This window comes from Chrysemys picta, chromosome 2 (assembly GCF_011386835.1).
Source record: "Chrysemys picta bellii isolate R12L10 chromosome 2, ASM1138683v2, whole genome shotgun sequence".
Lineage (NCBI taxonomy): Eukaryota > Metazoa > Chordata > Testudines > Emydidae > Chrysemys > Chrysemys picta.
In genome coordinates, this window is record NC_088792.1 from 203,630,380 (window position 1) to 203,655,048 (window position 24,669).

At 43.9% G+C, this 24,669-nt stretch overlaps 1 protein-coding gene across 5 annotated transcripts in view; it reads right to left on the reverse strand.

The window, feature by feature from the left end:
- The window catches only part of TWSG1 (twisted gastrulation BMP signaling modulator 1), a 52,611-nt gene that overhangs the window by 11,415 nt on the left and 16,527 nt on the right, over positions 1 to 24,669 (reverse strand). For all 5 annotated transcript variants that reach the window (XM_042843292.2, XM_042843288.2, XM_005282649.4 and 2 more), the window contains 2 exons: positions 5,670 to 5,769; positions 1,023 to 1,289 (listed from right to left, as the gene is read on the reverse strand). In XM_042843292.2, the coding sequence (XP_042699226.1) occupies positions 1,023 to 1,289; positions 5,670 to 5,769 (367 nt within the window). The remainder of the gene's footprint in view (positions 1 to 1,022; positions 1,290 to 5,669; positions 5,770 to 24,669) is intronic.

The following is a 24,669-nucleotide window of genomic DNA, read 5'->3' on the forward strand; positions in this document are numbered from 1 at the left end:
GAGAAAATATCATAAATTCTGTTTAAAAAAAATCAACCGGCAGAAAAGGAGTCTCTCAGCCCCCCCACTACGGTCACTACAACTGAATTTGGCATCATTTCCCCCTGGCAATCAATATTTTATCATTCTTCCTCCAATCACATACATCCCCTGAATCAATGCCATCAATGCCAATAAAGAGATAACACTCATTCAGATCTACAGTTAATCCAGTATTACCTGGAATATCATTCTGTCACTCAAAAAGCAAAAGAGTGTCCTGTGGCACCTTTAAGACTAACAGAAGTATTGGGAGCATAAGCTTTCGTGGGTAAGAAAGATGCATCTGAAGAAGTGAGGTTCTTACCCACGAAAGCTTATGCTCCCACTACTTCTATTAGTCTTAAAGATGCCACAGGACCCTCTGTTGCTTTTTACAGATTCAGACTAACACGGCTACCCCTCTGATTCTGTCACTCAGATGCTCAAAACATGCCATCTTGGAGCCACGAGTTTAACCTCTATTCCAGATCCCGCAGCAAAAACACCAGCTCTCTGAATTTTTCCTTTCTAGCTCTTTAGAGCTACATATTTAAAACTGTTCCTGCAGCCTACTTTTGTATTACTATGGGATAGATTAGGTGTAGTTCCTGATCTGAGTCTGATTTTCTCTGAGTCAGAAGAGGCAATTGCTTCAGCTTCTGACAGCATTTTACATTATCCCACCTAGAGTGGTGTGAACTGATGAAACCTCATATGTTGGAGGGGGAATTCCATGTTGACAAATTGTTTTATGGTTCATTTCCCCCCCCAAGACTGTCATATGCTCCTCCCTTTGCCCATGCTGTTGTGTTACTCCCCCTTTGTCTGTCACATTGTGACAGAAATTACACCAAACTCTTCAGGGCAGGGTCCATATCTTTTATTTGTACTTTAAGGAGGCTAGCGCACTTGAGCATAGTTAATAAAAAATTGTTGTCCTTTTTAGGGCCCCTTCACAAAGGTAACGCTAGAAATTTAGCCTTTAGACAACTAACTGTTACCTTTGTCGCTGGAGTATGGTGTGTGGACAGTGTTGCTTGGAACAGAGACATTCTGGTGCTGCGGCTGGTTAACTGTTTCTAAAAATGACACTAGATTCTCATGATGTGACAGTTCTTCTGCAACAGGGAAGGAAACAATATTCCAGTTCAGCTGAGTATCCCCTTCTGTGAGTGCCCGGAAGAGGGAAGGGATTGGTTCATGCAGCTCCTCTACAGTGCTCTTGGAAGTTGGAGGGGTGTCACTGTAGTTGCGAGGATTGCACATACCTGCAGAGGAATGAAAAGTGTAAAATGAAAAGTCATAAAACTGTTTCCTGTCCGCCCCCAGGAAGGGCAGCATTTAGAAATAAAATTAATTTTTGTAAAAAAAAAAAAAAAAAAAAAAAAAGGGTGTGTGAAATCCTGACCCCCAATAGTATCAGTGGAAAAACTTCCATACACTTCATTAGGGACAGTATTTCACCCATTGGGTTTAAGATCTTTGCAGTGATGCACCAAAGTTTTAAGTGAGATGCCTTGCAACACTGAAGTACATAAATGAAGATGCCACAAGAACTTTTGTGCACAGCACTCTGCTTCCCTTTCTCCATTACTGTTATGAAAAGTTCAACTGAAGCTGTTTGTTTTGTTGAACAAAAATACTACAATACTAGAATACCAGCATCTGAAAGAAAACAGATATTTATTTATATTAGTATGATCAGAACTTGAAGAGTTTATCCAAAACCTAAGAGCCAGGGTGAAAAATACCTATAATGCCACTCCCCTAAAGCCAGGCCTCCCGGAAATGAAAGGAACACATAATTGTTTACTGTGTATTACAATTAATACAATATTCATGTCAACATTTTATGTTGTTCTTTCTCTTGCTTTTGTTTCATCTTTACTCCATGTCTTTCTTTTCTACTTGAGATCATAGTGCACCTCTTCCTAAGTGCTTTCCAGTCATTTTCCTCTTTTCTTTCTTCCCCATACACCTGCTCATCTCTCTTTTTCCTTGCACTATGTTCTCTGGCTCTGCCTCTATATTTTCTATCTTTCACTCCCTCCACTTCCCCAGGATCTCAATACCATACTTATGCTCTCTCCCACACCCTCAACTCTAACCTCCCCCATTTAAAAAAAAAAAAATTAATGGAGATATCCCATCTCCTAGAACTGGAAGGGACCTTGAAAGGTCCTCGAGTCCAGCCCCCTGCCTTCACTAGCAGGACCAAGTACTGATTTTGCCCCAGATCCCCAAGTGGTCCCCTCAAGGATTGAACTCATAACCGTGGGTTTAGCAGGCCAATGCGCAAACCACTGAGCTATCCCTCCCCCCATGGGGAGGGATATTTATATTATTAATAATTCATATATAGAGCTTGAAAACATTGCCAGACATCTAATGGCCAGAACTTCCTTGACTTTATGAAGGTGTTTGATGCGGCCACAGAAAAGCCTTCTGGAAGATCCTGAGACACTATGGAATTCCAGCAAACATTGTTAATGTGATATACACTTTGTATGATGAATCTGCATGCTGCATCAGCACACGGATCAGTGACAGGGAATGATTTAAGATTGCTACTGGCAAGGTTGTGTACTATCCCCACTTCTCTTCTGCATGGTCACAGACTTTGGGATGAGAACAGGAATGGCTGCTGCCTAGTGCACTTGTATTGTCTGTGCAAGATATAAGCGGTGAGACTTCGATACCAACTTGGATGGAATGAAAAGACTCTCTGTGAGCATAAAAGCAGAAGTGGACAAAGTGGGACTTTGTATCAGTACGCAGAAGACCAAGATCATGGAAAGAGAAGGAAATGCTGCCAACACTGATGGATGTGTGATTGGTGGAGAAGTGCATGAAAGAGTTCACAACTTCATCTATCTTTGACGTACAATATCTACTAATGAACAAATCATTAAGAAGTGCAAGCAAGAACTGGCAAAGTCAGTGGATCTTTTTCCCATTTGCCAAACATCTATCAGAGTAAGATGAAAAATATACACACTAAAATGAGATTGTACAATGCAATTGTCCTCACAACACTACTGTATGCCTCAGAAACACAACAGATGGTGGAAGTACACAACAGGAAGTTCATTGGAGAGATTGTGTAACCAATGTGGAAGTGTTGCACCACACAGGTCAGCAGAATGAAGACTCAGTGCTCAGACAGAAATGGTTACAGTGGTTTGGCCATGTCATCAGGCTATGTTGTGGCAGAAGCACAAGGTACATCTTAGATTGGATCCCACCTAGAGGGAAAAGAAGAGGTGGAGGACAAAGAATGACCTATTGCGGGACAATCAAAAAAGATGCTGCCACAATGGAGACAATTTACGGTAGAGTCAAACATCTTGCTCTGGACAAACAGCAGTGGGAAAAATGGGTTGCCACATGTGCCATTAGGCACAGGAGATTCTAAAGCTAAAGCTAAGCTAAAGGCCAGAAGACAAACTATAACAAGGGGACCCAGTGTCCTTCCTTTTATCAGCAGACGAGAAAGGGAAGGGTGTTTAAATTCCTACCAATGTGCTCTCCCTGGACCCTGCTTGGGGACTCCCCATTTTGTAGCATGCAGATAGTAGGTATCTGAAAAAAGTGAAGCTCTTCTTGATTGCTCTTCTATGAGCCACAGACACTCCCTCACTGTTCCCTGACTCCCAACTGCTGCAAGGGTGGTAGGGATCTATGCTGCTTCATCGCTATCCTGGCCTCCATTTTTTAACAAATTCCTTTTGATTCCTTGCTCTCCACAGTCATTAGCTCTAGGAGCTACCTCTACTGCTGCTCAGAACTCACCCAAGCAGCAGCATGAAATAGACTCAGTTGAGGACAACCCTGAAGCTATCAAGAGAATTCTAAATAGCACCAGTGAAATTGACCAAAAACTTTTTAATTCCACTCCTGCAGCTGCTGCAGGGCAGCAATCTGTGAAACACTAATCTTTCTTGTGCTGTTGTTGTATCTGTTTAGTTTTTGTTGGAAGCTTTTCTCCACAACCATAAGGGCTAGATGTATTTTTTTTTTAATATTAAAACTTACATCTTGCAGAAGGCAGTAAGAATGGACCCACTAAATCATCCTACCCCCCCAGATTAATGGACTTTCCAAGGCTGAACATGACACAGGAACATGCTTTACTATTCTTACACTTCACAAGTGTCTCCCCCATTCCGCCCCCCATGCAGTTTTCATACAAGATCTGAATGTTATTTGGGCTTGCCGCAACTAGAAATAAAAATTCTTATTAGTCCCTGGGAGTTAACAAAAATTAAGGTTATATATTGAAAAGCCCACTAAAAGTAAGGACAAAAGTCACAATGAAAAAAAAGCCAAATACCAGTTCAATCATTACCAGTAATGTGGTTTTCAGTTCCAAATTCATGTGGCTTCCTAGAGCTGGAAATTCTTTATGCCCCTGGAAAGCTAAGCATTACAACTGTTCAGCAGCATTTGCAGGACTTGCAGGACTCAACACTCTCATGTTGAGCTGAAAGCATCCCCTGCTGAGCATGGGTGCCTCAGTCATCAATTTCTGCAAACCTGAAGCTTTCATTTAAGAAGTTAAATTTCTAGTCCCGTGGTTGCAAAAATAATCTTCCAACTATGAATCTAGTTTAAGTCTAGGTATAGTTCTCTTTTTGAATCTGCCTACCAACAACTGCAGTGCCTCTGCTGTTGCTGATACGTGGCAAAACTACAAGCAAAGTGAAGTTTTGATAGTTAATTGGCCAGTTTCAAAGTGGGCAGTCAAAACCCAGTGACCAGAGCAGAACAACCAACGATCATGTCCATTTCATGCTATTGCTTGGGAAGCTATGAGCGGCAGTAGAGGAGGCAGGTGCTGTAGCTATTCATTATCTTCAATAGAGGGGAGAACCAATCAAACAGAAGCGGTGGGGAAGGTAGAACAATGGAGACTTGCCCCTCTCACAGCAGCCAGGAGGATCTTGAGTGAAAAGAAAGGAAATTAATTTTCCTTTCCAGCATCCAGAGGAGGGTTGAAACTTCTAATATATCAGACACCTATAAGCATGTGGCTAATACAGAAGATGGAATCCCTAAGCAGAATCCAGGGATAGCGCTCACTAGTAGAAGCCTTAGCTACAAGCACTGGGCTTCTTGTCAGGGCTTTATCCTCCCCAGCCTCACTGATGGAACACTCATCCTCGTCTTCCATACCCGTTTCTGGATAGTAAGTTTACTCTTCTGGCTAGTAGACATCTGGTAAAGTTTTTGAGTATTTGTTTCTAGCTCTCAGGATTCACAAGACAGCAAGCCTTAAGCTCCACTGTTTGGATGATATTTCTAACGGCACTTTGTAGTTAGTACTTCCACTGGATCACAAAATGTGATAATTGAACACTGTTTGTGTACTAAGTTCCCCTCAGGTGACAAATCAAGGGGTTGTCCATAATCTAAAACAGAATTAGCAAATCAGTTATCATGACATTAAACAAAATAAAATCAGGAATACCACAGATAATGTAATCGAGTGACCCAGTAATATCTACTTGCTTATAATTAGCTATTCTGCTCCCATAATGTGCTATTTATTAAAATATTTAATATAGATCCTGCCCTGAAAAATTTACGATCTAATTACAGAAATGATGCAATGAGCAGTAGTGGTAGGTAATAAATAATGAACTTACCAACACAATCACAGCACTCATCCCAAAGTGTGCCTAGGCAAAGCATGCACTCTTTGCAACAGGAACAGTTTCCTTCGCCAGGTCGGCATTGACATAGCTCCTGAAAACACAATACATTATGTTGGAGCTTTCTGAGATGTAGAATACTAATAAGTTATGACAATTCTTCATCTAGCAAGCATTATTTCTTTGCATTTACAAAGGACTATATTTACTATTTTAGGTTTCTTTAAGGTCAGGATATCATTTTTATCAGCAACTGGGATACTGAGCATTTAAAACAAAATCATTACACGTAGGAGAGAATGTACCTACCATTTCTCCCATGAACACCTGGATTTACAAACTCTCTGCAGAGCTAAGTGAATATTTTTGCATCCTGGGCATGGTGTTCTAAGAGATTTTCTCTTTTCAAAATAGAAATGTGTGGTTTCTAAAATGTAACTTCTCTCAAACAACAAATAACTATAGGCAATATATGCATATTCATAAACCTATGAAATGTTCACACAGATGCTTCATCCATGGATTCTGATAGCAACACATTTGGTGCAATCGCTTGAACCCAAGATTTGTGTACAACTTCTAAGTTTACTTATACAATATTTGATATTTGAAAAAGGTCACTAGATTGTCACCATATTTTAATAAGCTCTTAGAAATATCTCTTTGTTGCCCTGCAGGCTATTTTTAACAGCAATATTGTTTGTTAGACAGAGAAAAGACAGATACGTGGTCCAGACCAGCTTTTGATAATGACTGAGAGACATAACTTGTCCCTTCCCTTTACAGATGGCAGTGGTATTTTTGCTATCACAAACACACTACTATGATTTAGCTGAATAATTTATGGAAATAAAGTATTTAAATAATCAAATAGCACATTAAAGTTTATCAGAAGGATTTTGTATTCATTATTATTTCTTTTATAATAGAAAGTTAAAGGTGATTTACATAGGAAAAATGGGTTGTGCTTTTTTGGGGAGAGGACTCAGGCATTTTTGACACGTCACCTAAGCCTGAGAGCACTGGCTGAGCTGTCCTACTGAAGGAAAAGTGCTCACAGAGTCTCTAAGTATGGAAACACCTTTGATGTATAAAGGAAGCCTGGAAAAATAAAAAGTGTTCCGCTTATTTTATTTATTTATTTTACATTAGAAACTTGCGGTTTAGTTAATCTGCTTTTACTGAATGACTGAATGGTTGGCTGGTTGGAGAACACATATAAAATTAGATCACAGCGCAAGGTGAAAGCTGAACAACTGAGAGGGGAAAGGTCTTTAATTCAGATGGTCTAAGAGTTGGTTTTTCATAACAATGCAGTTAATTTAAACCTCAACAAACAACTTGGAAGGAAGTTCTTTTTGTTAAAAAATTCAATAATGCCACTCCTCCAATAAAAGCTGAGAAAGCTCCTCTGGGACCCTCCAAAGAAAACTCCAGCAAAATCCAGACTGACAGAAACATCAGAAATATCAATTACTAAGTTAAACCAAATTAAAAAAAAAAAAAAAAAAAGCACCACAGAAAACAAGCTTGGAACAGCTGTGGGGCCTTCTTGCTATCTTTTAAAAGAAGCAGTGAGAGGGCAGAATCCCATTTTTTTAATTCTTTACCCGTCATCGTTAAGGAATATCAAACCCTTTTGCAGAGCTACTTGAACGTATCTTGTTAAGGAAGTATTGTGGGGAGAGGAGTGTGGTTGCCACATCCTTTCAATGGTCAAGCTATCCTTGTATATATTTTCTGGGACGGCAGAAGGATGAGTTTCAATACACTCTTGATTTACAGTTAGGTGTAAACACAAGGGGTGGGGGAGAGAAGAAGGGAGTATTAGTTATTATAGGGGGCACCTTCACCCTGAACTTCAATAAGTTAAGGCTCAGATTCCCAGATAAAAAACAGGAGTACTTGTGGCACCTTAGACACTAACAAATTTATTTGAGCATAAGCTTTTGTGGGCTACAGCCCACTTCATCAGATGCATAGAATGGAACATATAGTAAGAAGATATATATACATACAGAGAACACTCCACTTTCATCCCACCCTTCTCCTAACACAGCAAAACACAAAACGGGCAAATGCAAATATGCACACAACATCAATGGATTTTCACTCTGTTTAACTGTGCAGAAGGTCTCAAACAAAACAAACAAACAAAAGTACATATATAAGACCAGGTCTGGCTATATGGGGTCCATCTACCTGAGTGTACGAGGCAGAGCCAATGCAGTGCAAAGAACAGTTCAGTCCCCTTTGACCTTATTTGAAAATTACTGTGTATAATTCTTAACCTTCTATTTCCTACAAGTCAAATTACTGACGAACAGATTCTGAACATAGGGTTTTGTTGGCTTATTTACATTTCTTGTGTATTACAGAATTAAGAACTACAAAGCTTATAACCCACTGTGGTAAGAACACTAGGAAATTAACTGATGTAGAAACATCAATAGAGGTAACAATGTAAATCATATGCAAAGCCATAAAGAAACCCTTCTCCGTGCCTTTTTGTATTGGGCTCAACACCATTTGTTGAAGCAGCACTGCCAACTTAAAAAAATATACCTGGTCTTAAAAACTCAGAACTCAAGAACTGAAATATCAGAAAAATGTTTCCAATTTACTTTACACATATGCCAGCACATTAAAGACTCAGTTTCACGGTTCCCCCTATATGGTCATTTTTTTTCTCGTCTGTGTGGGTCTTTCAACAAAGCCACAGGACAGAGAAAAAACATTTTAAGAAATAGGAAAATGTAGTAAAGCCATAAAAATTGGAAGGGGGGACTCAATGGCAGGGCAATACCTGAAGTTACTTTTATCTCTCCCTGCAACCTTTTAACAGTGTTGACTAGCCCCTTACAAAATGGCTGCCAGTATATACTGCAGCGATGTCATTTGTTTTCATCATATGGGGTCTATACCTGCATAGCACTTACTACTATGAGATTGTACAGAAAGAGGGTTAGTTTTGTAACTCTGACAGAGGAGCAAGAGTTCTAGGCATAGAGCAGATGTGCCATCTTGACCTCTGTGAGGAGTTAAAGGGGATTTGGAGAACCAATATTCATGTTTTAAGACAAGCAATTTGGTTTTATCTTCATTAAAGATAAGCTTTACAGAAACAATGCTAGAAAGAGGATTTTGGAAGATAGTTCATTTTCTTATCCTTCTAAAATTGAATTTGTTATAGAATTTGTTTTTCTTATCCTTCTGAAGTTGAATTTGCTGTAGAATAGGATTTTTGTTAATCTTACTGTGACAGTGTCTGGTGCCTCATTCAGGCCTCTGGGCCCCATTGTGCTAGGCCCTGTTCATACAAAATTAAAAGATGCTCCTTGCCCCAAAGAGTTTACAATTACAGCTGGTCATGAATTTTATGTCAGAATGATTTTCCAATAGAAAATGCAGTTTCCACAAAAATCAAAATTTTCCCCATGGAAAACTTTGATTTTGCTGGAAACATTCGGTCTTCCATGGGGAAAATGTAAATGAAAGCTCCCAAGCTTTGCGTCTCCTTGCCTAGCAAGCTACTGGGGAGCCCAGGTTTCCAGATTTCCCAAATCTGTTGCTGTCAGCCTAGCTGGGGCATTGGCAGCTGGGGTTTCCTGGTTCCACAGCTTTCCAGGCTGCCCAGGCAGCAAGCAGAAAAATTCCATTTCTCTTCTCCTAGAAGGGAATCTGAGATGCTTCCTCCCGCCCAAAAAAATTAGAATCTTTTTGACTTTTCATCCCAAATCTGTACAAAATTTCTTATTCATAATTGATCCTGGAAGGGAAATTCTGCGGTCCAGTCAGCTTTACTTACCATTTAGAGACAAGACTAGAGAAAACAAGTGAATACAACAAACAGACAGGAGTAAGAACAAGCATATAGTTGAGACAATTATGATTAGTGTTTTACTGTTTTTTGTGACCAAACATGACACTGGCAATGGTTTAACTCCTTGAGAGTACAGTGGTAGTTAAAAAGACCCATGCACAAGTGGCAGTCCTTCCCACATGAAGTGCATAGATCGCTTTATGCTGAGGAAGGGATTATAATCTATACCTGCTGAGTCTGCTTCTGTTTACGACTCAGCCTCTGTGCTTCAAGATCCATATGGCGGCTAATCTGAAACTGGGTAACCCCATCATGACTATGGCTCGCCAGCATGATCTACCTGCTGTTGATGACTCCCAGTTGTCAACGTCAATGTTGCCCTATTTCAAGTTATGCTTGAGTGTCTTTGAAGTATGTCTTCTGGTTGGTGTAGTAAAGAGCAATAACTCTATACTGTCTGCCTAGCCATTGCAGAGTGTTTTGTAGGTATCACATCAGAAGCAGGTTTTACAAAGAAATTTGAAGGAAGATAATCTAATAGTTTTATTGATTTTTATGCAACAATGGAGATAGTGCTAGGGTGCTTGTGAAAAAGTCTCCTATGAAAAGCTTCTTGGGCTAGAAAGGCTGGCATCCTTGGATAGGGACAATGGTTCCGTGACCTAAGTGCTGGAGGAATTCTAGCATGGGCCATCTGACCACTTTATGTTCCCTTTATGCTATTCCCTTAGTAGACAGAGATCACAGAGATCTGGGACCAGATTCTAGCATTTAATACGGCAGATCCAAGCCTCATCTATTCATCAACACCCTACCCAGTGCAAAGTAGAGTGGAACAATTACCTCCTGTGTTTTACATATGCCACTCCTGTTAATACAGCCCAGAATTATGTTAGTCTTGTTTGAAACTGCATCAAATTGTTCAATTTGTGATCCTCTATAACCCTCAGATTGTTTTCAGCAGTACTACCATGTAGGCAGTTACTCCCCATTTTGCAGTTGTGCACTTAATTTTTGCTTCCTATGTGTAGTACTTTGCACTTGTCTTAACTGAATTTCATTTTGTTGATTTCAAACCAATTCTCCACTTTACCAAGGTCGTTTTGAATTCTAATCTTGTCTTTCAAAGTGCTAGCAACTCCACCTAGTTTGGTGTCATTTGAAAATTTTATAAACACACTCTCTACTTCATTATCCAAGTCATTAATGAAAATATTGAATAGTACTGTACCCAGGAGAGGCGCTTGCAGGACTCCAATAGGTGTGTCCCCATTTGACAGAGAACCATTGATAACTATTCCTGGAGTACAGGCTTTCAACCAGTTGTGCACCCACCTTATAGTAATTTCATCTAAACAATATTCCCCTTATTTGGTTATGAGAATGTCAGGTGGGGCTGTGTCAAAAGCTTTACTAAAATCAAGATACATCGTGTCCATAGACTCCCCTCATCCATTAGGCCAGTAAACCTGTCCAAGAAGAAAATTAAGTTGGTCTGACATGTATCAGAGCTGTGTTGTGGCAGTGCTAACTACTAGGCCACTCTCCCTTCCAGAACCAGGAATAAAACCCAAGATTCCCTGATCATCAACATTCTCTGCTTTCTAGCAAAAAGTTGTGCAAACCACTGACAAAGTGTGGCTAAGACCTCTAGTGGCTGAACCACATAGCAGATAACACCCGACTATTGCTACAAGTTTCTTCTTCAGCTTGAGTTCCCCTTCCTCATTACAACCATTTGCTTCCAAATTCCAAGGTCAGAAGTTAAAACTTTGAAATAGTAAAAGTCTTGTTTACATGACGGAGTGGAAAAACACTAAACATTTTTACTTCTTTACCTTCTGCCAAAATTTATTAAGATGCTTCTTGGCACCACTATTTTTGTATCAACTGTCTTGGGAGAGGATCACTCAGTTATACCGAAAAGTATTTAAATTCAATTAATTTAATCATTTTTAAGGGAAAATGCTTATCAACATTAAAACATTTTTCTTCTTCCACTTGAAAAAACAGAAGGAAAGGTAAATTAGTACTATGCACAGCTCCCTATTCTGCCTCCTCAGAGTTTGATTGTGTGTCTTTAAGGCAGGAACTGTATATTTTTCCATATATGTTTTTCTAACCCCACACTTTCAGTTCTTCAGACTGACTCATCCACACTGGATATTTGTAAATCTGTTTAAAGCAAGCTAGCATGAGACCTGGGTGAAGTAAAGCTGAATGAAAACTGTACCCTATTGATAGCTGAGGGGTGGGGAGGATACAGTGGAAAAAATATTACTCATAAACTTCACTGCTTTCCAAACTGAACTGTTGAAGGTACATCAAAGAGTAAATTTTGCTACACAAAAATAGGTCTTTCAACATAAAAATTTAGCATGAAGTGGGAGAGAGACAGGTTCACACAATGAAGATATTTCTGCTCTGAAGAACAAGATTTAAAGGCCACGTCTACACTACAGACTTTGGTTGACACAAGCTATGCTGAGTACAGATGCCAAAAGTTTGTGTATTGCTCATGCACAGTTGGCTGCTTGCGTCGGCGCCGGATGTACTCACCAAGAGTGCTTGTGTCAGTGCAAAGTGTGGTGCACCACAGGTAGGTATCCCAGTGTGCCACGCACCACTGTCCGGCACAACGCCTTTTTGGAAATGTTCTCAATGTATTGTGAGAAAGAAATGATGTACCTCTGGGACCTAAAGGTCAAGTTTCCAGCATGCAACTTTCTCCATCCCATAATGCCATCCATATCCCATAATTTTTACATATTTTTTTTTAAAATCCCACAAACATGCCTGGCACTTTTCACTGTCATCCATCTCTGACAGAAGCCAGGAGCCCGCAGAGCTCTGCGCTATTCTCATGAACATTACAACTACAGTATGCTTGATTCTTCCGTATTTGCAGACCCACAGGAAGTACTACAACAATGGGGAACATGATGATTTCTTTGATGATAGTTTGCTAAGGGATACAGGAAAAAACAATTCAAGGTTGGTGATGGCGTTCACAGAGCAGCTGCAAACAGTAGAACGCTGCTTTTGGGCCCAAGAAAAGGAAAACTGACTGTAGGATCGCATCCTAATGCAGGTTTTGGACAACGAGCAGTGGCCACAGAACTTTTGGATGTGAAAGGCCACCCTGAACTCATGCCAGTCCTCCAGCGCTGGGACACCAGAATGAGAGCTGCATTGATAGTGGAGAAGTGAGTGGGGATCGCACTCTGGAAGCCTGCAACACCAGATTGCTATCGGTCAATGGGAAATCATTTTGGAGTTGGAAAATCCACAGTGGACTATTAATCATCTCCTGCTAGGAAGGACTGTGACTCTTGGCAACGTGCGGAACATAGTGAATGGATCTGCAGCAATGGGGCACCCAGAGTGCAGTTGGGCGATAGACAGCACACACATCACCATTTTGGCACCAGCCCACTAGGGATGCCAGTTTTGGTTGGATGTATTCCTGGAGGTTTCATCACATGATATAATCTTTAATTAAAGATTAATCCTTAATTCCTGGAGACTCCAGGATAATCCTGGAGAGTTGGCAATGCTACAGCTCACCTTGCCACAAAGTACATAAAAAGAAAGGGCTACTTTTCTGTGGTTATGCAAGCATTGATGGATCACTGGGATGCTTCACTAATATCAACATGGGCTGGTCAGGGAAGGTGCACAACACACATCTTTGAAAACACAGGACTGTTCCCATGCAGAGACATTTGTTCCCAACCAGCAGATTACCACTGCTACCAATATTGAAATGCCAGTAGTGATTGTGGGGGACCCAGGCAGCCCCTTACTCATGAAGACATACACCAGCCACCTCAACAGCACCAAAAAAGATTCCACTACCAGCTCAGTAAATGCAGAATAGCAGTTGAATGTGCTTTTGGAAGGCTGAAGAGATGCTGATAGTGTTCCCTAACTTCATTGGATCTTAGTGAGAAAAACAGCCCCATGGATATAGCTGCCTGTTGTGTCCTGCATAACATCTGTGAGGCCAAGAGGGAAGAGAAACTGCCACCCAGGTGGAGGACAGAGGTGGAGTGGCTGTCTGCTGACCAGCGAGACTCAAGGGCTAATAGAAGAGCTCAATGTGAAGCTATGCAATTGAGGGCTATGCTTTGAAAAAGCACTTTAGCAGTCAGCCACAGTAGTGTTCTCTGCTGGACTGTCCTCTGAGCCTGAAATTTTGGGTGCTGCTAAGAAGTGTGTAGTGCTAGCTGTACATTTGTAAATACAACTAGGTGTGTTCCTGAAGCTAAGAATTATGTTGTTTGCTGTACATTTACAAGTTTGCTTTGAATACTGCTATGCATTCTGCAACATGGGTTGTGAACTAATGAAAATAATTTTATTATCAAAAACAGAACTTTATTGAGTGGGAAAGAAGGGCAGAAATACAATCTACAAATTAAGACAGACAATGTAACACATTTTTAACTTAAATTAACTTTAAAATTGGAAAGGCAGTAAACATTTCTATCCATTTCAGTGCAATAATGTAGTCAGTTGTGGCTACTACAAATTCCAATGGTGGTTCTCACAGGTCAGCGTATGTGAAGCTGTGATTTTCCTTGCTGTCCCCAGGTGCGGAGTGGTAGGGGTAGGAATGCAGCCTGTGATCCCACGTGGTATGTTGGGGGGCTCTCCAATGACCACCAAGAGTGGATTTTTGGACCTGTGGGTCAACCACAGCAGCATCTGTGGGTTTTGGACCTGTGGGTCAAATCTGCAGCATTTGTGTTTGCTGCCTGAGAAACCCCTGGTGTATTTCACTCTCCTGGCCCTGCTGGGACTTCTGAGCCTCTCCCCTGTCCTCTCTTTCCTCCTCCATGCCATCAGTTGTGGTGGCCCTCCAAGCCCTTTGCTCACGATTCAATGCAGCATTGGCTTGCAGGATCTCACAGAACATGTCAGGGTTCAAAAAAGAACTAGATAAGTTCATGGAGGATAGGTCCATCAATGGCTATTAGCCAGGATGGGCAGGGATGGTGTCCCTAGCCTCTGTTTGCCAGACGCTTGGAATGGGCAACAGGGGATGGATCACTTGACAATTACCTGTTCTGTTCACTCCCTCTGGGGTACCTGGCATTGACCACTGTCGGAAGACAGGATACTGGGCTAGATGGGCGTTTGATCTGACCCAGTATGTCCATTCTTATGTCCTCCCTTGTCCTCTTCTTTCTCCTCCCCACCAGCGTCAGGCATTCTGCAGATGTGGGTGGGGGTATCCCTCAAAGCTGCCACGCCAGACGCTACTGATAAAAACAAACTGATAAGCCATTGAAATTACAGTCACAATGGAAAGGGGAAAATATTTTTCACAACGACCTTCCTTTATTGCTATCAACACTTTTAAGAAGACATGCTGATTAATGCTTTAGCGTTGGAGTGCCTCTGCACAGCACCGCTCTTCAACCCCAGCCATTGTGGGCATGGCCTGCCAGGGCCACTATTTTCCACAGGCAGCAGTGACTTTAACTGGTATCTCGCTCCCGAGGGTCACAAAGGCACAGAGAATACAGCTCCTACTGATGTTCTGAAGATGCCCGGTCCCACATGCCGCTAACCTGTTTACTGCAATGGTGCCAGCCGAACTGATTGCAGGGTGGCAAGGGAAAGTGTCCTACTGCATAGGAAGAAATAAGGCAGCCATCCCTAGAAACCTTTGGGAGAGGACTGCAGAGTATCTCCATGAATGCTTCATCAACCTCTCAGGAGCATAAAAGGGATAATTGCATTCCTCCCCATCTAGCCCAAGAAGGGAATACAAAGCAGACATAAAAAGAACAGGAGTACTTGTGGCACCTTAGAGACTAACAAATTTATTAGAGCATAAGCTTTCGTGGACTACAGCCCACTTCTTCGGATGCATATGCTAGCTGTACATTTGTACATATGCATCCGAAGAAGTGGGCTGTAGTCCACGAAAGCTTATGCTCTAATAAATTTGTTAGTCTCTAAGGTGCCACAAGTACTCCTGTTCTTTTTGCGGATACAGACTAACACGGCTGCTACTCTGAAAGCAGACATAAAATTTGTCTCTGTTGTACCTCTACCTCTTCTTGTACGAGTAAAACAATGAAGAGTAGATACCTGCGTCTTGGTAACTTGGGGATGAGCCGGGCCTCACCCTTAAATTTAAACATTGTAAAGGAAAATGAATGCACACATTTATCCAAGATCCCTTCCCTTTCATCAAACTAATCCATGCTCAGGAAGCTAGGCTGTGGCAGAGAGTTTTGAACAGATCCTGGCTTGCAGGATGGCTAGAGCCCCCTGCTGCATCTCCTTCCCCTCCCCTCTCGCTGTTCATGGCAGGAGCCTCTTTCTCGAGTGCCTCTGAGGTATCCACAGTGCTCTGCAGGGTTCTGGTGGGGTCTCCACCCAGCATGGCATGCAGTTTGTTGTAAAAGCAGCAGGTCTGCAGGGTACCACCAGACCTATTGTTGGCCTCTCTGGCCTTGTGGTATCCCTGGCGAAGTTCCTTTGCTTTCACACAGCTCTGCTGCTGATTCCTGTCGTACTCCTTTACTGCATCTTCTGTGCAATCTTTTCATAGATGTCCACTTTCTCCTCCTGGTCCATAGCTGTGATTGCACAGACTCTTCTCCCCACAGGCCCAGGAGATCCAATATCAACGGTCTACTCCAGGCAGAAGTGCATCTAGTGCATGGTCAGTTGCACACAAGGGTGAGCTGCTAAGTGTGCTCACCAAGATGGGCAATCAGAAAAAGGCACTTCAAAAACACACAGGTGTTTTTTTTAAAGAGGGAGTGGTGGCTTCCAGTCTCGGATGTCTGGGCAGTAGAGTTTACATTTGCGACCAGAGCAGTCACTGTTGCAGGGAACAGGGCATTGTGGGACAGCTGCTGGAGGACTGTTAGGGTTGACACAGGTCACATACGGTCTACACTCACACTGCGTCAACCTCAATAGATTGACTGTGGCTCCACACCATTTGGAGAGGTGGTTTTACTACACTGCTGTAACAAGGTGCTCATGTCAGCAAGAGACAAATTGGAGTGTAGACACTTGCACAAATAGATCAATGCAAAGCGACGTATGTCAGCCTAACTTTGTAGTGTACACTAGGCTTTAGTAAACAACTGGAGAGCCTGCGTCCTTCCACAAAGGCTTTGAGTGATGCAGATTTTAAATATCCTCTATTACAGACTTCAATTTCTGAGTTCAGTGAGAAACATGATCTCAAGGTATTGGCAACAGCTGAAAAAGTGAATCCTTTTTCTTTTTTTTTTTTCAACAATTTAATATGAGAAAAATCTGTTGCAAGCAACCAGATGAAAACTATTTTGTTAACCCAATTTTATTATGTACTAGACCTACAACATATAAACAAAGTTTATTTGTGGTATAGCAAAAACACAAAGTTACAAAATATTCTTTATTCAATATTACAGTGCTGAAAAGACTTCAAAATCCTTTATAGCTGATTTAAGTGCTCAAGCAAAAAATTAACAGCAGATCATATCTTCATTGAAAAATACATCTTAAAACAGAATGAAATTACACCAGCCATGATTGTTTCATGCAGAGTTAAGTTGACGGATAAACTCTTTTCATTTCTTGATATAATAAACTCCTTTCTTAAGGAAAGATCTTTAGTCCAAGTTTGAATTATAGTATATTTTGTCACCTAGCTACAGCAGTCATTAAGAAATAGTGCATTTCAGTACAGAGTTCAAAGTAATTCTATACATCTGCTTAAGCTCTGGTTGATCTTACCAATGAAGACAAAGGTGAAACATGTTTCTTTTGTTAAAGCGCCTGGGGACCAGGGGCAGGGAAAATACTCAAGCTTTTAAAAGGTTTGTTCTTATGTTAAAGAGCTAGCGTTTAATGCTAGTATCATAATCTAATATGCATGTGTCTTTACCCAAATTCTCACACCCCTCCAAACTCTAGGACCCAGAATGTCTCCTACTTACCACAAGCCAGCCTGGCTCCTGCCTCTGAAACCTGTCCCTTGCAGAGTGATTGTGGGAACACCCCATCAGAGAAGTTTCTAGTTCCAAGGGCTTGTTCTGTGTACTGAAGTGTGTGAAGGCGTGTATTACTTCTCTAAAAGGCAGACTGGAGCCTATAGCTGGAACAGTCTGGGGTGTAATGAATGAGACCCTACCCTGCTCTAGGGCTGGGCTATATAAACAGGAAGAGGAAGCTGAGCAAGGGAGAGAGGTGGGAGAGTACAGGCCATGTAGTCTGTATTTGGTGGTGGTTTCTCTCAGACTTAAGGAAATCAGCCTCATCAGATTTGGAGTTACCAATAAGTCTGGGAGCTCTGAACCAGGGTCCTGAGATGAGGACCTTATCAGTGTTTGTTGTAATTGCTCCTGTCCTGAAGCCAGGTTATATCGATGTTACAGTGCCATATCGTTAAGGTTGCATACATCACAAGTTCTGTTTAAAGGTTGTCTTTTTAAGGGCTTGTCTACTTAAAAAGCTACAGCAACACAGCTGCAACTGTGCCGTTGCAGTGCTTCGGCATAGGCACTAGCTACAGAGATGGGAAGAGTTCTCCTGTCAGTGTAGTTAATCCACCTCCCCGAGAGGTGGTAGCTAGGTTGATGGAAAAATTCATCTGTTGGTCTAGCGTCGTCTGCACTGGGGGTTAAGAAACCTTAACTACATCACTCAGGGGTGTGAATTTTTCATATTTCTGAGCAACATAGCTGGGTAAATTTAACTTTTTAATGTAGACATGGCCTCTAAAGTTAACATGCTTAGTAGTATAATTCAGTGCACCTCAGGAGGGTGCAGTGTAAGGTTGATGACCCAAATTGGGGTAATTTGAGCTATAGATTGTGGAAATATAAGCCCTGAAAAAATTACATTTTTTCAAAAGTTTCTAGGTGGGTGTTTTTTGGGGTTTTTTTGCACAGAGCTAGGGATTAAACTACTGATATGATGTGGGTCAAAATGGTCTTAATCTATCAACTTTTACCCAAGGTAGGGCCTGGCACCCACTACAACTTTGGGAAATGCAAATTGAGAACAGTGTTTAAGAAAGTGTATATTTTGTGTACATTGTGCATACACCAATACAGAAAAATAACTAAAGGCTACCATTCCCACCATTTTATATGCTTGAAAGCTCAACTCTTGTACATGCTCTAAAATCCAAAAGGTTAATCTGATTTCTTTCAAAACTGGTGTGGTTTTTGGGTGTGCACGGTAGCATTAGTCTTTCAAGATTGGAATCATTTGACAGAGGGGGGTCCTGAGTTACAGGCCCTCCAAAAAACAGTTTTCTTTTGCTGTCTTGTACTTTAAAGTGAGAGAGGTTCTAGTGACTGGATGAATCATAGACCTTGTTGAGATTGATGGTTGTGAACACACCCTTCCATTAATATAGCTAAGGATAAGTTAATCACCAGCCTCTAAGACAGTGGTTCCCAAACTTTAGCAACCTGTGAACCCCTTTCACTAAAATGTCAAGTCTCGCGAACCCCCTCCAAAAAATGAATATTTCCAGGGATTTTTCTCCTTTACCTGAGTATAAATTATAAAAGAAGTGCTCTTGGAAATATAAAATTTGTTTTTATAACATGCTTATTACACACTATTTATTAAAATTTATCATTACAGTATTTTTATTACATTATGAAAATGGCAACACTCTTCCAATATCTCACTTTCGTAGCTTGTATCTCTTTGAATAAGCCTGTTATAAGACAAGGCTCCTATGTTTCATCAAGGAGTATCAGATGTGAAACAGCATGAAGGTATTTAAGAAGCCAACTCAAAGAGTTCCTCCTACACAAGCATTCAGGTCTTGAGCAGTCTAGGCAAACGACACACGTTACAACAAAGCTTAAACTTGATCTTCATAATAATTTTTAAAACAATACTAGCTGCGTATTTAATTTTAAAAACAGCAAAAAATATCCACCTCCCTTTCCATTTCTTATAAGGAGTCTTGAAGTTTAAATCTCCTCAGTGTGATAGATATGCTTGCTTTCATCTGCTTAGCTCTCGGAAGTCCAGGGGCTCCGGCCCTGTGCTGCCCGGGGTCCCTAGGGACAGCTCTAGCCGCCATTAGGGAATTTTTTTCCCCTAGAACCCTGTGTAACATTTCGCAAACCCCCAGGGGTTCATGAACCCCAGTTTGGGAACCACTAACCTAAGACAAAAGGAGTTCTGGACTGAGTGTTCTGTTAATTGAATTCTGTGATTCATTCAGTCACTACTATCTCTCACTTTAACAGTAAAAGGCAGCAGAAGGAAACCATTTTTTGTGTAGTCTGCAAGGATTATGGTGCACACGCACAAATAAAGAGAAACATTTAAGAGGGTTTCCAGGCAGCCACTTCATGCTTGTCTCTTGCCTGGGAATTTCAAGGAAATATGCCAATGTCATTGCCCTGGTGAACAACCTGCCACTGCCATTTCTAGTCCAAGCCTTTGTACACCTGGACAATAAAAATTTAATAACTCATTGCTTTCGACAAACTGTCTGTCATAACAATGGGTTTTTTTTTATTTTAAAGGAAGATTTACTATGAACACAGAATAGTCAGCAAATTTTCTAACCAAAAAAGACGATTACTCACCGTTGTAACTGTTGTTCTTCGAGATGTGTTGCTCATATCCATTCCAATTAGGTGTGCGCGCGCCGCGTGCATGATCGTCGGAGAATTTTCTACCCTAGCAACACCGGCGGGTCGGCTGTGGAGCCCCCTAGAGTGGCGCCTTCATGGCGCTGGATATATACCCCAGCCGACCCGGCGCCCCCTCAGTTCCTTCTTGCCGGCTACTCCGACAGTGGGGAAGGGGGGCAGGTTTGGAATGGATATGAGCAACACATCTCGAAGAACAACAGTTACAACGGTGAGTAACCGTCTTTTCTTCTTCGAGTGCTTGCTCATATCGATTCCAATTAGGTGACTCCGAAGCCCAACTTAGGTGGTGGGGTCAGAGTGAGACATTGCTGTGTGCAAAACCGCTGATCCGAATGCAGCATCGTCCCTGGACTGCTGCACTAGTGCATAATGAGCTGTAAATGTGTGGACTGATGACCAAACTGCAGCTCTACAAATGTCCTGGATCGGAACTTGCGCCAGGAAAGCAGTCGAGGAAGCTTGGGCCCTCGTGGAGTGAGCGGTGAGGTGCGGTGTTGAGACACCTGCCAGGTCATAGCAAGTCCGGATGCAAGACGTGATCCAGGAGGATAGGCGTTGTGAGGAGACCGGTAAGCCTTTCATTCGGTCGGCCACTGCAACAAAGAGTTGCGTCGTCTTTCTAAAGTGCCTTGTGCGGTCAATATAGAAAGCTAGGGCCCTGCGTACGTCCAGAGAATGCAAGCGCTGGTCATGGCGAGTAGCATGTGGTTTAGGATGGAAGACCGGGAGAAATATATCCTGATTGATGTGAAACGGAGAGACCACCTTAGGAAGAAAGGCAGGATGTGGACGAAGTTGCACTTTATCCTTATGGAAAACTGTGTAAGGGGGCTCGGATGTAAGCGCCCTGAGTTCAGAAACGCGCCTTGCTGAGGTGATGGCTACGAGGAAGGCTGTCTTCCAGGATAGGTATAGAAGTGAACAGGTGGCCAGTGGCTCGAATGGAGGACCTGTGAGCTTGGAAAGAACCAGGTTGAGATCCCACGTCGGAACAGGTTGACGCTGTTGTGGGTACATCCGGTCCAAGCCCTTGAGGAACCTAACGACCATCGGGTTAGAGAATACCGAGGACGCGAGTTCCCCTGGGTGAAAAGCCGATATGGCGGCCAGGTGAACTCTAATTGAAGATATCGCCAAACCCTGCTGTTTTAGGGAGAGGAGATATTCCAATATGAGAGGAATAGGTGCCTGTAACGCGGACGTGGCTCGTTGTTCGCACCAACAGGAGAACCGCTTCCACTTGGCCAAGTACGTGGTCCGTGTTGAAGGCTTCCTACTGCTCAGCAGAATCTGTTGGACAGAGTGCGAGCATTGTTGCTCTGCCTGGGTGAACCATGGAGCAACCACGCCGTGAGGTGGAGTGATTGTAGGTCGGGGTGACGCAGTCGGCCGTGGTCCTGAGAGATGAGCTCTGGACACAATGGGAGCGGGATCGGTGTCTGAACCGAGAGCTCTAACAGTGTGGTGTACCAGTGTTGTCTCGGCCACGCTGGAGCGACCAGAATTACTTGTGCCTGGTCTCTGCGTAATTTGAGCAGCACCTTGTGGACCAGAGGAAATGGAGGGAAGGCATAAAACAGGTGGTCTTTCCAGGGGAGGAGAAACGCATCCGAGAGAGAGCCCGGAGCTCGCCCTTGTAGGGAGCAGAACACGTGGCACTTCCTGTTGGCTCGAGATGCAAACAGGTCTACCTGGGGAAACCCCCACCTCTGGAAAACGGAATATATGATGTCCGGACGGATAGACCACTCGTGCGTCTGAAAGGACCTGCTGAGTCGGTCCGCTAAAGTGTTCTGGACTCCAGGGAGGAACGATGCCGTGAGATGGATTGAGTGGGCGATGCAGAAGTCCCATAGGTGAATCGCCTCTTGGCATAGAGTCGACGAACGTGCTCCTCCTTGCCTGTTGATGTAAAACATGGCCGTGGTGTTGTCGATGAGAACTAACACACAGCGGCCACGTAGGAGATTGAGAAATGCTTGGCACGCCAAGCGTACCGCCATCAATTCCCGAACATTGATGTGCAGGGACAGCTGGGGTGCAGTCCACAGGCCCTGGGTATGGTGTTCGTTGAGATGGGCACCCCAACCCAGCGATGATGCGTCTGTGACCAGGTGCAGAGAGGGTTGTGGGGCGTGAAATGGCATCCCCTCGCAAACCACATTGTGATCTAGCCACCAGGTGAGGGAGGTTAGGACTGAGTTCGGGACCGTGACCACCATGTTCAGGTTGTCCCGATGTGGGCGGTATACCGATGACACCCAGGTCTGGAGTGGGCGAAGCCGAAGTCTGGCATGCCTGGTTACATACGTGCAAGAAGCCATGTGACCCAGCAGGGTAAGGCACGACCTCACCGTGGTAGTTGGGAAGGCCCTGAGCCCTTGAATGAGGCACTTGATGGTATGAAAGCGATTGTCTGGTAGGATAGCTTGTGCGCGTCCGGAGTCCAGGACTGCGCCGATAAATTCTATTCTCTGGGTAGGCTCTAGAGTGGATTTGTCCTTGTTGAGTAGGATGCCCAACTCGTTGAATGTGTGCACTATCATGTGGACGTGAGCTCGAACTTGCTCTTTGGTGCGACCGCGTACCAACCAGTCGTCTAGGTACGGGAACACCTGTATCCCTTGTCGGCGGAGGTATGCTGCCACGACAGCCATACATTTCGTAAACACTCTTGGGGCCGAGGATAGGCCGAAGGGAAGGACTGCAAATTGATAGTGCACCTTGCTTACCACGAATCGCAGGAAGCGTCTGTGAGGCGGGTAAATTGCAATATGAAAGTATGCGTCTTTCATGTCGAGGGCGGCGAACCAGTCTCCAGGATCGAGGGAAGGGATAATGGCCCCCAAAGAGACCATGCGGAACTTCAACTTTACTACGAATTTGTTGAGTCCGCGCAAGTCTAAGATGGGTCGCAGACCCCCTTTGGACTTGGGGATCAGGAAGTAGCGGGAATAAAATCCCCTGCCCCTTAACTCTAATGGAACCTCCTCTATGGCCCCCATAGATAGGAGCGTAGAAACCTCCTGTATAAGAAGTTGCTCGTGAGAAGGGTCCCTGAAGAGGGACGGGGAGGGGGGGTGGGAGGGGGGGGGGGATGAAGAAAACTGGATAGCGTATCCCCTCTCCACCGTGCGAAGGACCCAACGGTCCGAGGTTATAAGGGACCAAGCACGGTGGAAGTGGGAGAGGCGATCCCGAAAGGAGGGGGCTGGATCCTGGGGGATGACTGGGGCGCCGTCCTCGACCGCACCTTCAAAAGTTCTGCCTGGGGCCTGAGGATGGCCTTGGTGGCCCCTGGTTCTGACCGGGTTGAGGGCCGGTCCACCTTCTTCTACCACCTCGCCCCCGCCTCCTGGCAGAGTCCTGTCTCTGACGAGGTGGGGGGGGGGTAGAAACGCTGAGGCTGGGGCCTAAATGGTCTGCGCTGGGGACCCGCAACATGCATCCCCAGGGAGCGCATGATTGTTCTGGAGTCCTTGAGGCTCTGTAGACGAGAGTCCGTCTTATCGGAGAACAACCCATGTCCCTCAAAGGGCAAATCCTGCAGGGTTTGCTGCAGTTCCGGAGGCAAACCCGAAACTTGGAGCCAGGAGATCCTCCGCATAGCGATACCTGACGCCAGGGTTCTCGCAGCCGAGTCTGCTATGTCCAAGGAGGCCTGTAAGGAGGTCCGAGCCACCTTCTTACCCTCCTCGACTAAGGCCCCAAACTCTTCCCTGGAGTCTTGGGGGACCAATTCCTTGAACTTCCCCATAGAGTTCCAGGAGTTAAAGCTATAACGGCTCAGGAGCGCCTGCTGGTTAGCCGCTCTGAGTTGTAACCCTCCGGCTGAGTAAACTTTACGGCCAAACAAATCGAGGCGCTTAGCTTCCTTCAATTTAGGCGCTGCGGCCTGTTGGCCGTGGCGTTCCCTTGCATTCACCGATGACACCACCAGTGAACACGGCTGGGGATGAGTATACAAGTACTCATAATCCTTTGAGGGGACGAAGTATTTTCTTTCCACCCCTCTGGCAGTAGGTGGAATAGAGGCAGGAGTTTGCCATATGGTATTGGCGTTAGCCTGGATCGTACGGATCAGGGGTAACGCCACTCTGGATGGGGCATCCGCCGAGAGGATGTTTACAATGGGGTCCTGCACCTCCACTATCTCCTCCGCTTGCAGGTCCATATTACGCGCCACCCTACGTAATAGGTCCTGGTGCGCACGAAGATCTATCGGGGGTGGACCTGTGCTCGACGTGCCCGCCACTGCCTCATCTGGGGAGGATGAGGAAGATGCCTCAGGTGGTAAGGGATCCAAGGGTGGGTCCTGGTCCACTGGTTCCTGGAGCGGAGCATCACCTGCCCCTGGGTCCAGGACGTCAGGTGGTGTGGGCACGGAAGCCTCCATGCCCCCTGGAGGAGGGCGAGAAATGGTGGACTCTGGGGCCCTTCTCTCAGAGTGCCCCGAGCGAGAGGCTGAAGGTGGTGGAGCCCCTTGAGACTGGTGGTACGCCCACGGGGTCCAGAATGA